We start from the raw sequence: 22,807 nt of genomic DNA, 5'->3' as shown, positions 1-22,807 counted from the left end.
GAATATGTAATGTGCATCTTTTTTTGCACTTGGATGAATCTCAGCCCTGACTCCTGCCTTCCAGGTCCTACAGAGTCTGGCTCCTGCCTCCTCGTGCATCTGGTTCCTACCCCTCGCCTGCCCCAAAGCCCAGGAGTCTGCCCTCCTGGTGGTCCCCCTGGGCTTTGACCCCTGGCTTCTCACCTGTACAGGGTCCTTCTGCCTCCCAGTCCCACGTGGCTGGCTTCCTTCTTGGCATTCAGGTGTCCCGTCCCCACTGGCCTTCCCTGGACATCCTGCTGCTAGACCCCCTTTACTGTTAGGCTACAAGTCTCACCGGGGGTGGAGGTCAGCGCACAGAAAAGCCCCTGATGACAAAGAATTATCTAGCCCTAGTGCTGCACTGCGGACACCTGTTTTAATGGTTTCATTGTATGCTCCCTTTGTATTTTCTTCATGGCCTTTATCGCTGTGGTTTGTCGCACGTATTGTCTGTTACCCTGTAGCCTCTAACTCCTGGCAGGATATAATCTCCCGGTGGGGAAAGGCCTCCCTGTCGCCGTCACTTCTGTACCACTCGCGTCCACACAAGGCTTGGTCTGGAAGCCTCAGAGCTGCCGGCCCTGCACGTACAAGGGCCCAGCCGTGTATGGTATATGGTCATATGACTTCTTAATCAACATCATCAAGGGGTATTTTGCATACTATCTACTGGCCATCTGTTTTGGTAAAACTTGTAAGATAGCTTTGTATTTTCTTTCAAAGAGGGTCCCCCGGATGTTTCCCCCTTGCCACCAACTCCAACTCCCTAGGCACCAGCTGGGTGCCCTGCAATTCAACTCAATTCCAGTAATAACTAGCCGGAGCCCACACGAACCCCACAAATTAAGGGTTCCGTCCCCCAAGACTGCCCCCACTTCAGATGCCGGTTGCAAATACTGGGTCCCTAGGCTACCCAACTTCCGTTTGACCTGGCCACAAATTCAGAGGTTCCCACAGGGCCCTCCTTAGTTCTGATAATTCACTAGAACAACGCAGAGAATTCACGAAAGCACCTTATTTACCATTACCGGTTTGTTATAGAGGAAGCAACTCAGGAATAGCCAGACCGAACACAAGCAGAGGCCAAGATGTGGGGGGAGGAGGTGTGGAGCTTTCCTGCCTTCCTCTCTGGACGAGCCACCCTGCCAGCATCTCCACCAACTAGAAGGCTCTCTGAATCCTGGCATTTGGGGGCTTTCATGGAGGCTTCATTGCACAGGCATGACTAATAAATCACTGCTCCTTGATGATTAACTTCGTCTCCTCCCTGGAGGTTGAGGAAGTGGGGCCCTAAGTTCCAGCCTTCTAGCTGGCTAATCAAGGCTCGGGCATTCTGGTGACCAGCCCCATCCTGAAGCTCCCTGGGGCTTCATTCAGGAGTCACCTCATTAGCATAAGCTCAGGTGTGGCTGAAGGGTAAAAGGTGCTCCTGTCACCTCTTGGGAAAGTCCAAGCGTTTTAGAAGCCGTGTGCCAGGACCTGGGGGCAAAGACCACATGTGTCGTTTTTATTCTGTTGCCCCCCGCCCCCATCTCGTGTTGGCTTTGGGTCTCCACACCTCCACACGGCTTCTTCAGCAGTGCCTGGTACACAGTCACCCTTCAGAAGGGATCCGCGGGCCAAAAGGACAGACAGGCGAATGAGTTGTTGCCCTAGTTCTCTGCGCCCTGTTTTATGTGGAAGAAGCAAGACAGAGTAGCGGTCTGGCTGGAGGGGGCAGGCTGCCCAGGGGTACAGATGCCTGGGCTCACCGTGTCCCAGAGCCTCCCTATTGAGACTGTCCGCTTCCCCGACTACCCAGACCCGTTTACTTACTTTGCTTGTAATAAGAAACCTTTGTTTGTGTTTGGGAATATTTTGCCCATTCCGTTGGGCCCGGATTTTGCGCATTCTTGCCTTAGAGCTTCAAAGACCATGTTTTTAAAAAAAACCTAATTAGACTTTCTGCAGCCAGAGACACAGAAGGGTGCGAACACGCTCCCCGCTGGGATCCTGGTTGGAGCCTTCTTTTAACCCGCTTGTCCTTGTCTTCAACATGTAAAAAAATGTTTTCTTGGCTTAGTGATTGGATTTCCAAGTAGGGGATCTTGCCCTTTTGTTTCTTTGGTTTGGAAGAATTGTTTGTACCAAGTGACGGGTCAAGGGTGGTTGAGCAAATGGGAGGCAGAGATGGGAGCCTTGAGGCTCCTGTCACGTCCCTCCAACTGCTCTCAGAGATGAGAGGGCGGCAGAGCCCTGGATGTTGGCCTGGTTCCAGAGCACTTTGCCTCCGCCCCCGCCCGCACCACCCCGACTCCTCTGCTCTTCCCAGAACTGCCCTGACCCCGATGTCAGCCTTCACTAACTAGCATTTCTCAAGCTGGTTCCTTGCGACATTAGTGAAAATTCCACGACTGGTTATGTTTTGGAAATTTTGTGTATTCTATTCCTCTCCTGTGGATTCACAGGGCTCAGTAGAGTATTAAAGGCTTCAGAAAGTCCTGTTGGTAAAGAAGTCTGTTTGATTTTGTCCATCTTCCCTTTTCTCCGAGTAATTTAAGCACAGAGCAGGTATTGACAACGTGCAGAGCACTCAGTGGAAGACATTTTAGGAAACGTTGCTTGGCTATTGCTCGGTCCACATATTTTGATAAGGCATGGGCCTTTGGGTTCAAGGGAAGGGAAGGTTTCTGCCGGTGATTGTTCAGCCTTCCAGCCAATACAAGGCGGCTTTAATGGAGGGTCAGTGAATCCCGCCTTGACAGGTAGGATTGTTTGAGGGCTGTATGTGTGTGTGTCGGGTCGGAGGTGAGTCCACTGCCCTTTGGGGTAATTCATTCTCAAGAGCTAAGGAAAAATAACGTGCTGGGATTTCCCGTCTTTGATTCCACTTCAAATGTTCTTGGCCTTCACTGACCATGAAAAGTCCTAATAGTAATGGTCACTGATGACACGTCTTCATGTTGCCTACCTTTTAGGGGAGGCCAACTATGTGTAGGCATTCTGCAAACTCTTGGTGTGCGTTAACTAACTTAGTACTTGCAACAAGCTTGTAAGGGAGATACTCTTACCCTAATTTTACTAGGGAGGGTGGCAAAGCTTGGACCGGTCACGTGGCTTACTCAGGGCCACACAGCTAGTTCATGGCAGTCTACCATTATTGGAAACTAAGCCTCCTTTTTTGCTCTTTTTACAACATCTACAAAGAAGTGTCATTTGGGCAACAATCTATTTTATAACCACAGAATTCTGTTAATGGATTTTTAAGAATCATGTTTTCCCCAGGATGATGAAAGTGAAAAATGATTTCAGGGTCTGAGTGTTATGTTACTCAGGAGAATACTGCACGTTGGATTTAATTGCTTAATAACTTAAAGTCAAATGGTTTTTTTTTTTTTTATATGATACACTCTACTGAAGGAGAGAATCATTTCAGTGTTTCTAAATTTTCATTAACTTTTGCCTCCTAAACTGGTAATAAAGGTTAGATCTCGGTAAGAGACTCTTGGTGCTATTGGGAGAGAAAAAAAAAACATATTATCTCTGCATGCGCCTCTTCCTAACCAGGCTGCTTCTCGGGTATTTTGTTGATTTAATAGCACGGATATGTCCAAACAGTCACTGACCCTGCATGCATCTGAGGATGACTGTGAACTCCTGAGATTTGGGGATCTGGTACTTGGCTGTGGTGTGGCTGGGACACTAGAGGATATATGCGGAGCCACATTTGGTGGCAGAGCTTGAACCTCAAAGCCAACCACTGAGGACCTGAAACGTCTCCTTTTATCCTGTGTGATTTTCTATGACTTCCTTGCGACGGAGCAGACTGGCTGAAACACAGGAGCGGAAAAGAGCTTCTCTCCTCGGAAGATGATCCCAGGGTTACTGCGATCATCGCATAAGGTACTAACACTTACTCTTTTCTCTGTTGTTTAGGTGGTCTGACATTTTAAAGGTTCTGCTCCCCCTGAAGAGGAAACATTTGAAGGGAACACGAGATGTAAAAGAAGAAATCTTCACGGGCGTCTCCAAGGATGGAATGCCAACCCATCCCTCACTGAGACCATGATCTCTTCTCATCCCTTGGAAGTTTCCGTGTTCTCCAGCGAGAATTCTTCCCCTTCATCCTGTGCCATGGGAAAAACCTGAAGGGCAGGCAGAATTGTTCCCAGACTTGGGGATTTTTCTGAGGTTTCAGCGGCTCTTACGGGACATGACAATTGGAGATCACTTCTTTTTGTTGTCTTTCAGAGTCGAACCAAAGAAGGCACTTCCTCATTGTCTAGTGCTTTGGCTCCTGCTCATTTTTATATTTGTTTCCGTTGCTTGTGCCTTAAAACCGTCTTACGTAACCAGAAGACATCCTTAAAAAGTGTTCCAGCGCGACTTGCATGCGTCTGGGCTCCGCAGGGGCTCTCCCATGGCTCTGTGGGCCAGCAGTCCAAGGGCATTACCATGAGGCACTGCATTAATTGCTGCATACAGTTGTTGCCCAACAGCGAGCACAAACAGCAGGCTGGCTGCGGAGGAGGCCCCCTTCACAGTCACCTGGAGTGCCCGGCGTGCAAAGGAGAGAACAAAATTGTGCTTCGTGTGGACGGTAAGCAGATGAACTTGCTTGCTGTTCTCGAGGTGAGGGCTGAGGGCAATGAGAACTGGGGCAGGTTTCTGCGCTTCAAGAAGGGGAAGCGATGTAGCCTGGTTTTTGGATTGATGATCATGACCTTGGTGATGGCATCTTACATCCTTTCTGGGGCCCACCAAGAGCTTCTGATCTCCTCGCCTTTCCATTATGGAGCCTTCCCCAGCAATCCCAGCTTGACGGACGGTGAAAACCCGAGCGACACGAAAGAGCATCGTCACCAACCCTCTGTAAATAATATTTCGTACGTGAAAGACTACCCAAGCATTAAATTAATTATCAACAGCATCACAGCCAGGATAGAGTTCACAACCAGGCAGCTCCCAGACATAGAAGATCTCAAGAAGCAGGAATTGCACGTGAGTAGCCTTGTGCTAATCTCCATTGATTGATTGAGTTTTAAAAACAGATGCTTCCTTTTCTGTGGCCATCCTTGGGAACACAGGAAGACAAATGACGGAAAAAAAAATGGTCTCATGTGTAACAAGGGTAATTTGACGGCCTCACAGATCAGAGTGCACTGGGAGAGGGCTGTCCGTTCACGATGTTTACACCAAGGAGGAAACTCGAAGGACTGAAGGGCGAAGCTAGAAATACCAGAAGGGCCTCCCCTTCTCATAATTTCATCGCAGGACTTGAAACGCGGCCATGGTGGTTCAAGTTGCTTTTGTAGATCACCAGAATCCTGTGTCTATTGTGGCCTAATTAGTATTTTTGTCCCTAATGGTCACTTAAATACACAACTAGTAAAAAGATTCCAACTGTGAAATTTAATTAGATTGCTGTGCGCGCGTGTGAGAGAAAAGAAAGATAAATCATGGTAGAATGGATTTTGAGTAAGCTTTTATCTTCGTTCTCTCCAAATTCTAGTTTTATTTTGGCCTAAGGAGAAAACATGGCCTTGGCTATTTACCAAGTTTTGCTTTATTTTCGTGCTTAGCCATTGTCACATAACAGTTGAAACGCGAACACTGTGGTGAGGGTTAGGGCACGATCGCATCGCGGTTAGAACGCGCTCTTGCTAATTGTCCGCCCTCCGTGTGTCTCTCCCTTTTTTTCTTTTTCGTTGCAGATGTTTTCGGTAATCCCCAGTAAATTTCTTCCAAATAGCAAGAGCCCCTGCTGGTACGAGGAGTTCACGGGTAGGAACACCACCGACCCCTACCTGACCAACTCCTACGTGCTCTACTCCAAGCGCTTCCGCTCCACCTTCGACGCCCTGCGCAAGGCCTTCTGGGGCCACCTGTCGCACGCCAGCGGGAAGCACTTCCGCCTCCGCTGCCTGCCGCGCTTCTACATCATCGGGCAGCCCAAGTGTGGCACCACCGACCTCTACGACCGCCTCCGGCTGCACCCGGAAGTCAAGTTCTCCGCCATCAAGGAGCCCCACTGGTGGACCCGGAAGCGCTTTGGTGAGCGCCAGCTGCCGCCGCGAGGGGAGGGGCCCGCGCCTGCGCGCTTCTTCCTGTCCCCGCCTCCCGCCTTCCTCCTAAAGTGGTTTCCGGCTCCCATCCCAGGTCCCCTGGTGCCAGGCCCCGCCAGGGAGGGTGGGCAGGTCCCCGAGTCGCAGGGAGCAGACAGTTCGCTAATCCAGGGCCGCCCCCACTCAAACCTCCAGTGGGGCTGGAACCCAGCTCCCAGTCACCAAGGGAGCATTTATTGAGCGCCGGCTGTATACAGGGCAAGGGGAAGGGTGCAGAATCGGCAGCTGCTCTTGTTCTGAAGAGCTTTGGTACACCTGCCAGCGGTGAGTGGTTAAGTGCCAGGTGGGCGTATTTCTGGGGCTGTCTGCCCCCAGCTCTGCACCGTTCCTGCCAGAGCCCCTCCCGCCCCCAACAACCCCCTGCCTAGGGAACACTACAAAGGCTGCCACCCGGGTGAAGTTTGAGCTTCTGGCTGGCTTCTCCCAGGACCGTGAACACGTCACCGAGCTGCTTCGGGCCTAACTTGCTCTGACCTGCTCCATCTGTCTGCCTCAAGTTCAGAATGAACATCACCTCGAGATAATTCCGGGCGACCTTGCTCGCAGCACCCCTTTGCCACAGGGGTGACCATGGATACCGCCCCCGCCCAGCCGGAGCCACCCTGCAGCCCTCATGTCACTGTTTCCTCTTAACCTTTTCCCTTCTGCCAGGAGAGGTTTGGTCCCTTTGACAAAGGTCAGAGCTCGGGTGGGACTCGAGGGCGTGTTTCAGGCAAAGGACCCAGGTTGCTGCTTAGAAGGGAATCTTTAAAGTTTTCCTTAGTAGAGGGGCGCCTGGGTGGCGCAGTCGGTTAAGCGTCCGACTTCAGCCAGGTCACGATCTCGCGGTCCGTGAGTTCGAGCCCCGCGTCAGGCTCTGGGCTGAGCCTGGAGCCTGTTTCCCATTCTGTGTCTCCCTCTCTCTCTGCCCCTCCCCCGTTCATGCTCTGTCTCTCTCTGTCCCAAAAATAAAATAAAAAAACGTTGAAAAAAAAATTAAAAAAAAAAAATAAATAAATAAATAAAGTTTTCCTTAGTAGAACCTGAGTTTCGACCAAGTCCTGTTTGTGCCCTGACAAATTGACTTCATACTTTTGATGTCCTTCCCGGAGCGGATGAACAGAAGCGTAAATGTGTCTTTTGTGGTTTGGCAGCAGCAGCTATGGGAGCCACGGTTTCACATAGGGTCATCTCCCTGCACAGCTCACCGTTTGCCCTGATGAAACCCGGCTTCCCACTGGCAGGGAAGAGGGAAGCCCAGGAACATGCTTCTGGAATCCGATCCCCAGGGTCTCCTTGAACCTCTTGCTGGTTTGCACACGGGTGTTTTCTCTCCGCTTTCCGTTAACCCTGATGGTTGTGGCTTGCGACAGTGTGCTGTTAACGTATTTCCACGTGAAACTTACCCGCTTTGAAGGCCAGGGGCACAGTTGGGCTGCGTGGGTCGATGCCAGAATGACTCGTGGGTTCAACCGAGCGTTCGTCCCGGGACTGTCCATTCCCCTTGTTGACGCAGACAGACAAGCTGCCTGATCCCACAGGCCAGAAACAGAAACTCAGATGAAAAAACTCCCTTTTCTGTCTGATACAGCACGTGCCTTCCGGATGCCATCGCTGCTCAGCCACTCTAGGGCCCGTCTGGCGCACGTGGTGACCAGCCCCCAAGTCTCTGGCCCTCCAAGCAGATGCTTTTATAGATCTCGAACAGGCGGGCTGTCCTTGAAGCTGCCACTTGGGGCTGAATGGTGGCCTTCTGCTCCCTGAAGCGTGCACGGATTAAAGAGGACAGCCAGTTTGCAGGCGTCCTTCTTGTGAGCCCCCTCCTGCAGCTTACTCCGGTGGGCCCCCCGGGCCTTCATATCCCTCTCTGGTTACTTCCCAGGAGGCCACCGTCCGGCCGTTGACAGTTTCGTTCTCAGTAACGCGGGCTTCTTGGTTCTCGTAGGAATCGTCCGCCTGAGAGATGGGCTTCGGGACCGCTACCCCGTGGAAGATTACCTGGACCTCTTTGACCTGGCCGCACACCAGATTCATCAAGGACTGCAGGCCAGCTCTGCAGAGGAACAGAGCAGGATGACTAGGATCATTATCGGTACGGCTTCTGGGCAGCTCCCACCGGGGCCACTCCCGCCCCGGGCTGGGCCCCCATTCCCCCCGGGCCCCTTCTGCCCGCCGGGAACATTTGCCTGACGCCGGCCACCTCTGTTGAAGGTGCACTTCCCGACCTGGCCGTTGGTCTCCCCCCTCCGGGAAACGTTGACGTCGCTTACGCGATTTCTGTAAAGCAGCGACGCTTAGATTTTTTTTTTTAACTTTTATTTATTTTTGAGACAGAGAGAGATAGAGCATGAACAGGGGAGGGGCAGAGAGAGAGAGGGAGACACAGAATCTGAAACGAGCTCCAGGCTCTGAGCTGTCAGCACAGAGCCCGACGCGGTGCTCGAACTCACAGACTGTCAGATCATGACCTGAGCCGAAGTTGGACGCTTAACCGACTGAGCCACCCAGGCGCCCCAAGCAGCAACGTTTAGTAGGCTTTTTTAGTTCTGTGCGGACTCAAGTGTACCGGAAGTGTTTTTGTCTTTTTTTTTTTTAAGTTGACATTTCTTTGTCTTCATTTAAACTAAGCGCACACGCTTAGTACTGATCTAAGTTTGGATGGGGCATCGTAATCGCCGATAACCAATGAGTCGATTTAATATTGTGGCTTTTGTAGTCCCTGGCCACTGGGGCCCGGTAGAGAGGGACGCAGTCTCTTCCTGAAGCAGACGCAGCCCTAACACATTGTTGGTGACTGATTGCTGTTGAGAAAGCCTAGCCCTTATCAACTTAATGCCTTTAGACATTCACAATGAGGTGGTTTGATTAATAATCACTTTTTATTTTAATTCACAAGAACGTTTTATAAAAAAAAAAAACCTGTCTACCCGCTCTTTGTATTGGATTCAGCTTAGGAGAAGACATTTATCCACTTACCTCTTCTGAAAGAGAGAAACCTAATCACATATTTTGCTTCAATTGGTTACCTAAGGCAGCAATCTGTTTTTTTTCTTTTTTTAGCATTCCTAAATGTGTTATATTTTGATTCTCCAAACTCAAGGAATCTTTTAGCAACTCAGAGGAATTGTAATCAACCATTTGAAACATGGCCTTGCTTTTGACTCTCCTGTCCAAGGAGATAGACTTACATGCCTAAGCTCTGATTTATTTATGGTTTTTTTTTTTTAATTTTTTTTTTCAACGTTTAATTATTTTTGGGACAGAGAGAGACAGAGCATGAACGGGGGAGGGGCAGAGAGAGAGGGAGACACAGAATCGGAAACAGGCTCCAGGCTCTGAGCCATCAGCCCAGAGCCCGACGCGGGGCTCGAACTCACGGACCGCGAGATCATGACCTGGCTGAAGTTGGACGCTTAACCGACTGCGCCACCCAGGCGCCCCTATTTATGGTTTTTTAACTCACATCAAGTTCTGAGAGCCAGATGAGATCATACACCACCACCCCCCCCCGCCCCCCACCCCAGTAGTGCGAGTTGGCTACTAGATATTTTCTTGCAGCCTTGGGTCCACACACCTCAGCTCACAAGTCTAATTAATACTTGATTGTGACTCCTACACCGTATGCCTCTGGGAGAATCTCATGTTCTTATGAAAGAGCTAAAAATACACATCCTAGGGCTAGGAAATAGAGCCTAAGATAATGAATGAAAAAGGAAAGCCTTAGTGTGGTTTTCTAATTTTACTTCCAGATTTAAAAAGGAAAATTAAGGAAAAAGTTTGCTGCTCTGATACTTACCTAGAACAGAGTTTGATGAGTTGCAGGGTAGCGGAGGGGCAGGTGGAAAGCTGGCGGCTAAGGCCTGCCTGTGCCACCAGCCGGCTCTGAGACGTGTGACGAGTCGGTCTTGACGTTCCTGAGCTTTAGTCGGCACGTCTGCACCATGGGACAGAACGGACCAGATCCATTCTGGCTCCTGTGAGCCCTGAAATGCGATTCAGCTCTGCTTCAGCTTCCTCGGGTTAGGTCTTTGGTAGAGCATAAGTGTCTTCCTTCACCCCTGCTCACGGGTCAGAGAGAGCCTTTCCTCAGTGGTCTGGGCCAATGGCTGGAGTCACAAGGGATTCCAGTGACCAGATTCTCGGGGGCGGGGCTCCAGACACACGGAAAGGCAGGCCCCTCCCTCTGCTGTCGCGGCCCCCTGCTCTGCCCCGACAAAGTGCTCGGCTGGGGATCTGACTGTCGGTGGAGTTGTTGATGGAGTCTTCCCCTAGACTGTAAGAGAGGAGAAGGCAGGGGATTGTCTGTCCCGTTTCCTTTCTCTATCCCTAATGCCGAGCACACTGCCAGGCACTTTGAGACACTAGATGAATGTTTTCTGGATGGATGGACGGACGGACAGACAGACGGGTGGAGGGACAGACGTTTCTCTGGTTGCAGAGCTGGTTTATGTATGAGATCTGACCGAATTTGTGCCACTTTGGTTTTAGATACTTCCCTTGTTGTAATATTCTCATATTCGTTGTGAGTAGAACGTTCAAAGGACTTCTGACGGGCGTGACTTGCCCGTATTGTACGGTATTCTCTTGAAAGAGAGGAAAGACCAGCACAGAAATGCTCCCCTGGATGTGACTGAACATCCTAGAAGAGCCAGGGCCCTGCCAACTCCCCGCATCTTTGTGACGCACTCATCCCCGATCAAAGAAACTCGTCTTTTGGCTCAGATTTTCCCTGAATAAGTGACTTTGCGATGTATCAAGTACCCATGTAAAATGTCGGGAAATTGAATTGGTATGTAATGGATCGATTTGCGTCTCTTCTTAAATCTCTGAAGACTCTGCTAAAAAGAAAAAAAAAGTCAGGGAAGTGGTTCAAGTGTCGGAGAGGGAGACGCGGAAATGTGCGTGCCTTGGCCTCCTCCCCGTTTTAGAATGCGTGTTGAACGTTTCCTCCTCCGTCCGTGCGGACCATCGTAAAACCAGGGCCGGGCCGGCGGGCCGTCTACCCAGTCAGTACTGAGTGAATGCCAGCTGTGTGCGGGGCGATGGGGTGGCGGGCCCGTCGGACGCAGCACCTGAGACTGAGGTCCCGTGAGCCTTCCCGCAAAGCCTTCCTCTCGTTTGGTCTCAGAGAGTGCCCCGGACCGGCTGTTGTGATTGAACAAAAAAATCTGATGCTGATTGCCATCTAATTTCCTGAAGAGGCTCCGTTTCCCTAAACTACTCCTCCATCCCTGGCACTTGGGGAAAGAAACGATCTAGTACATTCTCAGCGGGCCCTTCCAATGCCACAGAGCTGTGTGCCGTGAGCAGAGTCAAACATCGTGAAATCGGGAGGCCAGATGCTGGCAGAGGGTTTTTTTTGGCACATCCTGGAGAAGAGCTGGGAGGGAACGGATGCTCCGTGGTGCCTAGATCACCTGGATTTCCAGATGGAGGCCTTTGGGGGGAAGCGGGGGAAGTCGCCGTGGCAGAGGGTCGTGACTCTTCCTGGAGTCCCTTGCGCCGGTGGTGGTGGACCAGCTCACCCATCATGGCTGCTTGAGGGGAAGGCATCGATCGGAGCCCAGTTTGGCCCCTAGCACAGGCTGCCCCGCGGGAGCCCCTAACTCAGCACCGCTCATTTGCGGCGTTCTCTGTTTCTAGGGGAGGCCAGCGCGTCCACCATGTGGGACAACAACGCCTGGACGTTCTTCTACGACAACAGCACGGATGGAGAGCCGCCCTTTCTGACCCAGGACTTCATCCATGCCTTTCAGCCAGACGCAAAACTGATTGTCATGCTCAGGGACCCCGTGGAGAGGTGAGCGGTTTGGGTTTCGTGCATTTGGGGGTGAAGAGGCAGTTTTAAAGACCCGCCTTCTCATCATGAGCAAGATCTTGCCTCTTTTTTTTTTTTTTTTTTTAATAAACAAGCTTAACTTGCAACGTTACTGCTCTTTCTTGTGTAAATGTTATTCTTGGTGCAGTCTTCCTTGGGTCTAAACAAATTGTGGATTGTTTTCTTAGACAGTCTGACCACGGTCTTTGGGCCGTCCGCCTCTGGCCTGGGGACGTGGGCCCTTCCTTGGGTACCGTCAGGGCACGTGAAACCCCCTTGGAATCAGGGGCGTCGGGGTTTGCCGAGCGCTTTAGCTCCCGCGATTCCTTGTGTCACGACCCCGTCAGCTCCGCTGAGTGTTCCGTCTCCAGCTTTCCTCAAAAGACCAAAAGGAAGAAAAATGACAGGCAGGGCTGCTTTGTTGTAGAAAGCCGGGGTCGCCCCGTGTGACCGAGGCACAGCTGGCGTGATACTGAACGGCAGGGCTGGGCCGGCACTGGCGATGCTCCGATCGCACCAAAGCCTGCGTGGACGGCGGAAGCTCAGGGCTTCTGGGACACTTAGCCCAGCGGTCCCCGTAGTATCACCACATCAGAGACGAGGGGCCCGCAGGCTGGTCCAGGATCCTGGAGTGGGAGTCCCCGAGCCCTGTGATGACCAGTCCAGCTCCGTGAGACTATTCTTCCTCTTGTGAAGCCGGATCTGTCTTGTAGGAGTATCCACACTTTGGATCTGCTTCCCCACAGAGTCACACAGACCAAGTGTCATGCTCCCCACATGGCAGCGCCTGCCACATTGGAAGACAACAGCCAGGGCCTTCGGTGTCTCGCTTTTCTTTGGGCTCCGCGTCTCTTGTTATGGGCGGGGTTATGCCTCTCCCAAGCAGGTGCTGAAGTTCTAACCGCCCCCATACGTCTGATGGTGACCTTGTTTGAAAACAGGGCCTTTGTGGCTGGACTCGAGTTAAAATGAGGTTCTGTTGGACTCGGGTGGTCCCCGATCCGGTGGCTGATACCCTTGTGAGAAGAGGAAGTTTGGACACAGGGACAGGGAGGACACCACGTGATGGCAGAGGCGGAGATTGGAGTGACGCGTCCGCAGGCCCGGGAGCGCCTAGGATTGCCGACCACCGCCAGCAGCTGGTGACGGGTCTGGCACAGCCCCTCACTCAGCACCCCCAGCGGGAACCCGCCCTGCTGAAGCCAGGATTTCAGACTTGGAGCTTTCAGAAATCCCAAAGAATAAAAATCCCGCAGTCACGGGCCCACAGGTTGCGGTAGAAACTAATATCCCCCTAATATCTTTCTTGGATGGCGTGCATCCGGGGCCTCGTGTCCTTGCCAGGGATAGCAATAAGATGTGCTTGTTGTGGAAATTTTAGGAAATACACTGGAAAGCTATAAAGGAAAACTGTTATAAAAAAAAAAGCAGCAATAGTCTCCCACCAGCTTACCTAGGCAGATAAGTGTGTGTGTGTGTGTGTGTGTGTACACAACCGAATGCACATCCAGTCTTACACCTGCTGCTTTTGTTTCACATTCTCGCCCCCAGGAGGACTTGCCTTAAAGTCCTGCTCTGGTCACTCCCTGCATTTATCTCTGTGTCCCTTTGGCGGAGCTCTCGAAACGGCCCCTGCAGCTCTGACCGTGGCCTGGTCAGAGGAGCGCTGGCTTGTCCCCCTCTGTCTGCGCTGCGGCAGGCCCTCCTCGTGCTGCATCACGAGGCACATCTTTGTGCCCCGGATGCCGCCACTCTGGTTCTGTCCTTCTCCTCGGGAAGCCACCCTGTCTGGTTCCGAGGCGGCCGCTGACCTCGGAGCAGCTCGCCACATCCTACCTGCTGGTTCCCACAGTTGGGAGGCAGGGATCGGCCCTTCTGCTCAGGGAGTGGGCTGCCCAGCCTCCTCCCCCGCCGGAGAGCGGTTGACACAAACCGGAGGTGCGCTCGTGTAGACATGATTATGTAACTGTCAGCCTCGGGAGGAAAGGCTCCATGACTGAGTGACCCCTCACCGCCCACTGAGGTGTTTGCACAGCTGCTCTGCCCTCCTCCCCCAGACCGCCTCCAGCCGCAGCTCCCAAGGCTGGGACATTCTCTCAAGAGTATGCTTCCTGTGCACCGAATGTCTTCCTGTCACTCTCCCTAGTTCCTCATTCTGGGGGAGGTCACGCTGTGTCTCAGGCTCAGGGGCCACGGGAGTGAGCGCTGCGACATCATGTCACTCCCTGGGCATAGAGGGGTGGGGACCGGTGTGGTGTGGGTCTGGTCTTGTTCGGCGTGTGCCTGCCCCGTCCTGGGCCCCGGGCATGGGAGCCCACGGCTGGTTGCAGGACAGTCATGGCTGTGGTTGTTAAGGTCTGTGACTTCAACCAGAGCAAGAGGGAGGGTGAGAAGTGACCCAGAAGAGGGAATGAGCTCCTAGTGGGGAGGTCTAGAGGAGTTACTCTGGAGAAGCTGAAGCCAGGCTGGGTTTTGAAGGCTGAGTAGGAGTTTGGCAAGTCGACAGAGATGGAGTGCGGTTGAGAGGAAGAAGCCTTGCGAGCAGGGAGAACAGTGAGAGCAAAGGTAAAGACCACAGGTTCTCTTGTTGGGAGGGTGGAATCACCTTTCCTAAACACGTCCCTTTCTTCCCGCAGTTCTCGATTGTACCTCCGAGGACACAAGTGCCATAAGGCGAGCCTCTCAGTGGGGAGGGCCATGGTGCTGCCCAGATTCAGACAGCTGAGCCAAAGCAGGACCTGCCCAACTTGCCTCTAGACCCAGCCGAAAGTCGGCCTGCCTTTACAAGACTTACGGGCCACGAGACGGCCATTTCAAGTAGTCCCAGGTTTTGCCTCCTCTCTCCCCTCCTCTCCTCTCCTCTCCCCTCCCCTCCCCTCTCCCAAATACTCTGTTTATTGTGAATACTCTTGCCTTTCTGGTCCTCAACAGAAAGAGTTGGTCCATTTGGTCCTTTCTCGAACCCTGGCCACATGTTGGGCATGGTGCTGGGGGCTGAGCATATACGTATCTGTGAAAGATGAAGGTCCATCCAGTGCCTACCCTCTGGGGGCTGCCACTTTTTTGGAGAAGTGAGGCCTTGCCTCTCTCGTGGCGAATGTCGTGGTGGCTGCCGAGGAGGGAACGGCCCGATGCCGCCATGGCAGCCTGCATCAGGAGGCTAACCCCGTCATTGAATCGCCTGCTGCATTCGGCATCGACTGCCGTATAACAGTTCACCCCCAAAGTCAGCAGCTTAGAACACCACACACTTACTATTGCACGGTCTCTGTGGGTCAGAACCTGACCCGGTTTACTGCATCCTCTCCTTTGGGCTCGCTCTCAAGGCCACAGTCAGGGCTTCACCCTGGTGGGGTCTCATCCAAAGGCTTGACCGGGGAAGGCTCTGCTTCCCAGCTCTCACGGTTGTTGGCAGATTCAGTTCCTCAAGGGCTGTTGGAGGGAGGGCGTCCGTTCTTCGCTGGCTGTTGGCTAGAAGCTTCCCTCAAGGCCTTGCTGCTGGATCTTGCCAACAGGGCTGCTTTCTTCATCAAAGCCAGCAAGGGGAGAGTCAACCAGCAAGTCGGAAGTCACAGTCTTTTATAATCTGATCGCTAGACTGTCCATCCATCACCTTTACATACTCTGTCGGTTAGAAGCAAGTTACAAGGTCCGGGCCGCACTCAAAGGGAGGAGGTTACATGCTCTGAATGCCAAGGAACAAACAGGGATTTTTGCCCTGCACACCTGCCCTCCATTTCCCTGTCTGATCCTCCCAGAGACCTGGGTCCCAGCCATGCAGCCAACGGCAGAGAAGCTGCCGGTGTGATACCCCATCCAGAGGCAGAGCCCCCCCCCCACCCCACGCACAGCGAAGTGTGTGTTCATCTGCACCTTTTCTGTGTGGGCTACTGACAGCAACCGCTGTTTTGCTGCTTTTTAAGCATTTATAAAAAATATGCAACAGTAGGGATTTCTTCTTTTTTTAAACCCGTGGCTCATGGCCTATCCTAAGTGGCTGGCTCGTTCGCCATCCCAGCCAGAAAGGATGATAGATACTCAATGTTCAGGTCACTCGAAGAAACACACCCTTGGAGCCCTGTTCTCTTTAGTCTAACCGGGCCCCGGGCCAATAGCCCCCTTGGGTCGTCCCGCGACCTCGCTCTTCCGTGGGGACGTTCCGCGGTTGCCTGCTGCCAGTGGGATTAGGCTAAACTTTTCTTTCCATCTACAAATTGGCGGGGGCCAGGGGTGGATTTTATTTCTAGTTTCAGGTTCACATTTAGCCGTTGTTTCTAGAATTGATCCAAGGTAGAGGGTTTAAAAATACTGGAATGGCAGGTAGCAGCAAATCAATCACGTTTCAGTTTCCAGAGAAAGATGTAAATGGTCAGTTAGCCCATTTCCCCCCTTCTGGAGGAGAACAGAGGAATAGTGGAAAGTGGATAGGCTGGTGCTTGCGGCCAGAGGGGCCAGCCAGGCGTCATGTCGCAAGTTTCTCTGTGTAAGAGACAATGACGGTTTAAAAAAGTGAAGTGTTTCTAGGCCAAATTGGCCCACTTAATTAAAAAGCAGAATTTTCTTCATTTAATCTGACGCTCAAGTGGAAAAGACCGTTCTTTTCACTGCCTCTCACGTTAGCCTCCTGCCTCTTCATCTGCAAGAGGTTGGTGGGGTTGGCCTCATCATTTGGAGACAGCCTCTGTTACGTGTGCAGAATGGCTGGAAGGCGCTGGCCCCTCGGACGTAGTTCACTCAGGGGACACTTGGAGGGTAGGGTCACACAGCATCTGTCAAGGACTTTACCCTGTCTCTGTTTTGGGTTTCGTTCTGTACGTAGTTTTAATGCGGGGTGCGGCAATGACCCCCACAGGGATGCTTGGTTTTCCTGTTTTATGATGACGAGTCAAACGGGACGGAGAGCTCCGCTAACAGTGAGAACTTGATTGTGACCCAGGCACCATGAGCCTGGGAACCTGGGGCGTTGTTTTCTTCATCTGCTTGTATAAATTGATTTTTTAGAGTTTATATATTTATTTGGAGAGAGAGAGAGAGTGAGCGAGTGCGTGTGTATGGGAGGGGCAGGAAGAGAGGGAGAGAGAGAATCCCAAGGAGGTTCTGTGTGCTGTCAGCATAGAGCCCAACACGGGGCTCGAACTCATGAGGCGTGAGATCGTGACCTGAGTGGAGATCAAGAGTCAGACGCCTAACCCACTGGGCCACCAAGCCCCCCTAAACTGATTTTTAAACAGCCCACTAGTGTGGGTCAATAATTAATCTATTTAGGACGATGCCCTAGGAAGGGAAGGAATGAAAGACTTAATGAAATGCATCCATTTACATGCAGTTGATCATTAGGACAGGGTAATGAGCGATGCTAAGCCTTGGGGCAGGAATGCTGGTTTCATGGATCTTACTCCCAGCAAAGCGGGTGGTAGGATGTGTGAGCGGTGAGTGGCAAACCAGGGTCGCCTTGTAGAGTCATAGCTCTGGGGGACCAGATAGTCTGAATCGGAACCCCAGCTCTGCCACTCACTGGCTGTGTGGCTTTGAGCAGGTTACTTGACGTCTCTGTGTCTCATTTCCTTATCGGTGAAATGGGGGAAAATAGTCCTATCTCTAGGGTTGTGAGAATGACTTAATATATGTAACGTATTTAAACAGGGCTGGATAAATACAAAATATTATGGAATTATTAGCTATTATTGTTAGGTCACAGTAGTAGCAAATAATGACAACAACCAGACTGAGCACTCATTTACTCCCCGAACAGGCATACGTTAGAGAAGAAAGTCCTCCTTGTCTGCCTTCGTGGAGTCTATGTCCAGTGCAAGGGCCGGGGACAGCCCTCGATTAAGTGACCAAAGCGTTAACTGAGCACGTACTCAGGCTGGGCTACCTGCTAAGCCCTTTTCAGGCATTGCCTCATTCGGGCTTGGCAAGTAGGTGTGTGGGCTCAGTGGGGCTGCATTACTGGGCTCGCCGTCAACTGGTTAGTAGTGTGGCCAGGCTGGGTTTGAGCCCCTGTTGGTTTGAGGAATCAGGCTTTCTTCCCTATCATAGGCTGGTCCTTGGGGTGCAGATTTAACTTGGAGACGGCAGTGAGCATGCAGGTTTACGGGGCCCGTTGTGGGACAAGCCGGTGGCGGGGGGGAGGAGGGGGGCGGCGGGGAGGGGGGGCGGCGGGGGGGGGGAGACAGGCAGAGCGGAGGTTGGGGCCATGATGCAGTCACACAGAGGTCTCCCCGACCCCACCACGAGCTCCGTGGCTTGGACGGCCCTTCAGAGTTGTCCCCAGTGAGGCCTCTCCCGGCCACCAGCCGCTGTCCCCTGTCCGTGCTGGGGAAGCGTAACCATGGGGGGGGCGGGGCCTTTCCTGGACGGGACTGCGCTGTGAGCCATCAGCAGGGTGACTCCCCACTTTTGCAAAGCTCTGGAAGCAGTAAGGTCCCCTGTCTTTGATGGGTGCCTTCGGGGCACGGACCCCACGTCAGAGAGATTGAGATGCCGATCCCAGGGCGACATCGAGTTCAGATTAGCAGGAAGCTGCACCGACCGCCGCTGCGGGATTGCCGGCACCCTCTGACTTGAGACGAGACGTTCTCTCGCCGCTCAGATGTCCCGCAAACAGTTCCACTTCCCTAGGTCCCTGGGAGCGCTGACTTAGTGCCACAGACACGTCCTCGGGCCGGAGCGGGGAGCTGGCGCTTCGGCGTCATGTGTGGTATTTTCTCCGTAACACATCTGCACGGGGATTGAAAAGCAGGCTGTCGCCTAGCGCTGATGGACCAGTTATTAACGTCGATTATCTTAAGGGGAAATGAGGAGGACTCCCCTGTGGGCAAGAGATGGGACCGGGGGTGGGGGTGGGGGGAGGCCGTCGGAGCGGAGAGGTCGTGACAGCGGCCTCAGAGCCGCAGATCGATGGTACGCCCTCTTCCTCCCTCTGGCCCGCACTCTTGCCTTTGTCTTTGAGACTCTAGGGGACGAAGAAAGCGGGAGTCTCGAGGACGATTGTAGTGCAGTGTCTCCCAGTGGCCTGTTAATTTCCTGGCGGATTCAGGCATTTCGCTTCTCAGAACCTGTCTGTGGGGTGTTTCGGCCTGCCTTTCGTGAGCCCTAAACGTGGCGTGGGCTCACTTTCGTAGGGCTGAGCTGTGAGCCACCCGAGGCCGAGGGGGTTGGCCGGGGATGTCACGGTGGGGAGGGAGGGCCGGCCGGGCCCAGGCCAGGACAGCTCGGGCCTTTGTGAAGGTGCTCTGAAGGCCGTTCGGGACTGACCGCCTGGCGAAGGCCCCCGTCTCGTTACCGGTGAGAGAAAAACCATCGTGCTGAAACTTCCTTGTGTGTTTGACACTGTTTATGTTTTTGGGAAATGTTTACAGAGGCGTGGGCAGCCCTGCGTGCTCCCACACAGGTTGTTTGCAGAGGGCGAGAGCCACCGGGGAGAAGGGCCCCGTTGTAGCCAGTCCACAGAGGCTGCGAGGCGAGACGTGTGCCCACATCAGGCCAGGATGGAGGGGGGTGGGGTGGTGGCGAGTCCCCTCTGGACCGCCAGGTCAGTCCGGGGACCTCGGATTAGTGAGGCTGGCGAGTTGAAGCGGGGAGGGGGAGACGGCGCCTGTCACACACGGGCCAGCCCTGGGGGGCGGTGGCCACGCCCTGCGGTGGGGGTCCCCCAGCCTGGGATTCAGGCCTGGCTTCGCTACTGCTTTAATCGGGGGCAGCCCAGCGATCCACTGCGCATTCTTCTCTTTCCTGGCAGCAGATACCCACGATCAGGGTCACTGGCAAACTGTGTCCAAGTGCTTTGTCAACCACGCTGGGCTCTTAGATGAAAGGCACGTTTGGTATTGCCTCTGCGAGGTCCTGCCTTTTGTTCCGTGAGCGTTTACCACGGACCCAGGACTGGCTGCTCTGGACCCAGAACCCTACTCGTGCCCGAGGGGAAGAGAAGACCGGCCCAAATGACCTCAGTGAACTGGAGACTTTGCATCCATGTGGACACGTTCGGGCCCAAATGTGGACGTTCTCCTCTGGCAGAAAATGAGCCTCATCCGTGTCACCCATGTGTATGGCCCTAAGGTGACTCTCGACATGTTCTCCAAACGAGCTGGCCCGGCCAGTCCTGCTTCATTGTTCCTCGCGGTGAGAAATGCACAGCCCATGATTCGGCGAGACGGAAGGGCCTGCTTCCCAGCCACATCAAATGGCCTTTATTTCCTTGTAGGAAAAATACGCATGATCATTATTGACGGCACAGTATCGGAGATCAGGAAGTTATCGATCAGTGATTTGAATCTGGACGCCAGCAGATGGAGAACGGTGACGGGGTTCTCGGTTTTTCATTTTCGTCATCCCCCTCTGGGTGGCTGCAGGCCCGGGGTGGGGGTTGGGTGAAACAGAAGACAAGAGTGTTATGTGCCCACCTCCCGGGGGTTCCTGGTGGAGGAAATTGGACGTTCACCTGTGGGTCCCTGAGAAGCCGGCAGGCGGGCACTCTGGGAACGTGGCGAAATTGGGGCCGGCACAGTCTGCAGGCGGTGAGCCAGCCCAGGAGCCGGCAGCCGCCCCCGGCCACCCACCATCCCAGCAGCCGCCCCCGGTCTCTTCCCAGAGCCCAGCCCTCTGAGACGGCCGAAGCGTGACGCTTCGACGGTGACCGACAGCACGGCTCAGGCTCTCGAGACCCAGCCGATGAAGTGTCGCGTGCCTTGGGGGCCCGGGGATGTCCGTGACTTCTGACGTGAGCCTCTCCGGGAACGGACGGGTTAAAAGCAGCAGGGACTTTCTGGGGGCGGCGAAAACCTTCTGGAAGTGGATGGTGGCAGCATGGGTGCAGCGTCGTGTGTGTGCCAAGAACTACTGGGTTGTTAGGACGTGGATTACGTCTCCATTTACAAAGGGTGGTGAGCACCAAACCCACTAAGGTTCACCAAGCAGCCGATGACTGTCGGCTTATGCAAGTGGCAGAAGGTCACTCCGTGCGCTCTGAAATTGTTGTTTTCAGTGTTTGTTTATTTCGAGAGAGAGCGCGCGTGCACGCAGAAGCGCGGTGGAGGGGCAGAGAGAGGGGCTGTCAGCGCAGAGCCCGACTCGGGGTTCGATCTCCCAAACCGTGAGCTCATGACCTGAGCTGAAATCAAGAGTCGGACGCTCAGCTGACCGAGCCGCCCAGGCGCCCCGAGCTCTGACATCGTGACGAACACCTGAACACCTGTTTGTCGTTGCTGCCGAGTGATGCCCAAGGCGACGCTCCGTAAACTCGCTTTTCCCGATGGTCACAGTGATGCTCATCTTTGTCCTGAGTGTGTGTTGGGTGCTGTGTTACATGTCACAATTGCTTTTCTGTTTCCAGGAGCTTAAATAGTTCTGTAACAGAATTGACTCTTGCTTTGCAGTCACTGGGCACCTAAAACAACACAAACGTCAAAACGGACCCCAAACCCATCGGCTCCGATGGCTGGCCCTCCCCCCGCCCCGTTGGATTGGCTCCTAAACTCGGGCCATGGGCCGAGGCCTGTGGGATCAGGGGGCTCTGTCTGAGCCCAGGCAGACCTGGGTTCCTTTGGGCCCCAGCCACAAAGGCCCTGGGGCCGTGTGACCTCTCTGAAGGCCAGCCTTCTCCTTGTAAGACAGGGTGACGACGCTCTGCCTGTGGCTCAGGCGGGGAGGGGGGGCTCGGGAGGACGCGTTGTGAACGCGGAATGAGAAAACGTGTGCAGTGCGTGGCGCAGGGCCTGCTGAGGGCAGCCGCGTCAGGGATGGAAGCCGTGAGGACCGTGGGAGCTGATGCCCACAGCACCCGCGAGCCCGGCCTGTGGGAGCGGCCCGCGGAGTAGTGGCTGTCCCTGTTTTTGTGCCGATCCGTCCACCCACCTCTGCTCAGTGTCGTTGAAGGAATCCAGCATTGGCCTGGGCATAACTGTCCTGGTTTTACATGGCGGGGCCTTCAGTGATGGCCTTGGTGGCCATTCCTCTGCCCCCACGAGAGGGAGAGATGTAGTCCCGTCCAGAGGCACTAGGTTCGGGGAGCCACCCCCTGCACTAGGTTCGGGGAGCCACCCCCCACGCATACATTCTCTCCCACTCCCCCTCGCGGCCGTGCTGGGTCCCGGGACCCCCGCACCACACAGGCAGGAGCCGAGCGCACTTCCAGGAGAGCCGGCCCCCCGTCACGGGGCCGCCCCAGCAGCCTTCTAAAATAACCATAGCACAGAAGGCCTGGAATGTATTTGGACTTATATTTGGAATTGCTGTTGGAAACCGTCCTGGCCAAATGTAACACCCATCTGTTTGGGATGGTTTAAGAGTAAGAAAATTAGATGGTTCAGCAGAAGGGGGCTTGGCGGCCCCTACAATGCAAGGGGGCTGGCTGGGTGTCGGGGCAGCTGGCTCTCAGCCAGGGAGCCCTCAGCCCCGCCAGCCGTGACTGTTCCTGCTGCTGGGGCCACTCGCTTCCTGCTGGGCTGCCCCAGCTGGAGACCTCCCCCTTGTCTCAAGCTGGTTCCTGAACCTTCTACCCCCTGGGCAGTCTACCCTCCAGGAGTGTAGTTCCGGTTTCCTTCCCGCTCTGGACGGCCTTTCAGCCATTGAAGCTGTTGTCCTTCCTGCTAAGTCTTGCTTCTTCAGATGGAACAGCTCCTTCCCCCTCACCGTTTGGCACCCAGCCCTGAAAGCAAGCATCCTTTGGGATCCCAACTGGCCAGGCTGGTGCAGAGTGACACCCTCCCACGTTTTTAACGCCATACCTTTATTAATGCATCCTATGGTTTGCATCAGTGTCCATGCAGTTCTGTGATGATTCGTTATGAGTTTATGTCAGCTAAACCTATTGTGTGTTTACCCTGTTGGCCTCTCTCCCCTGCTTCATCATTGTACGGTTGTTTTAAAGATTTTTTTAATG

The 22,807-nt window shown here is 53.7% G+C and overlaps 1 protein-coding gene across 9 annotated transcripts in view; it reads left to right on the top strand.

Moving 5' to 3' along the window:
- CHST15 (carbohydrate sulfotransferase 15) overlaps window positions 1-22,807 on the top strand; it is an 82,278-nt gene that overhangs the window by 41,958 nt on the left and 17,513 nt on the right. For all 9 annotated transcript variants that reach the window (XM_011287605.4, XM_023241055.2, XM_045040793.1 and 6 more), the window contains exons 2-5: window positions 3,937-5,001; window positions 5,715-6,054; window positions 8,050-8,196; window positions 11,748-11,904. In XM_011287605.4, the coding sequence (XP_011285907.1) occupies window positions 4,456-5,001; window positions 5,715-6,054; window positions 8,050-8,196; window positions 11,748-11,904 (1,190 nt within the window). In that variant the 5' untranslated portion in view covers window positions 3,937-4,455. The remainder of the gene's footprint in view (window positions 1-3,936; window positions 5,002-5,714; window positions 6,055-8,049; window positions 8,197-11,747; window positions 11,905-22,807) is intronic.

This window comes from Felis catus, chromosome D2 (assembly GCF_018350175.1).
Source record: "Felis catus isolate Fca126 chromosome D2, F.catus_Fca126_mat1.0, whole genome shotgun sequence".
Classification (NCBI taxonomy): Eukaryota; Metazoa; Chordata; class Mammalia; order Carnivora; family Felidae; genus Felis; species Felis catus.
The sequence above is the reverse complement of the archived record's forward strand: the minus strand, read 5'-3'. Positions and strand labels throughout refer to the sequence as shown.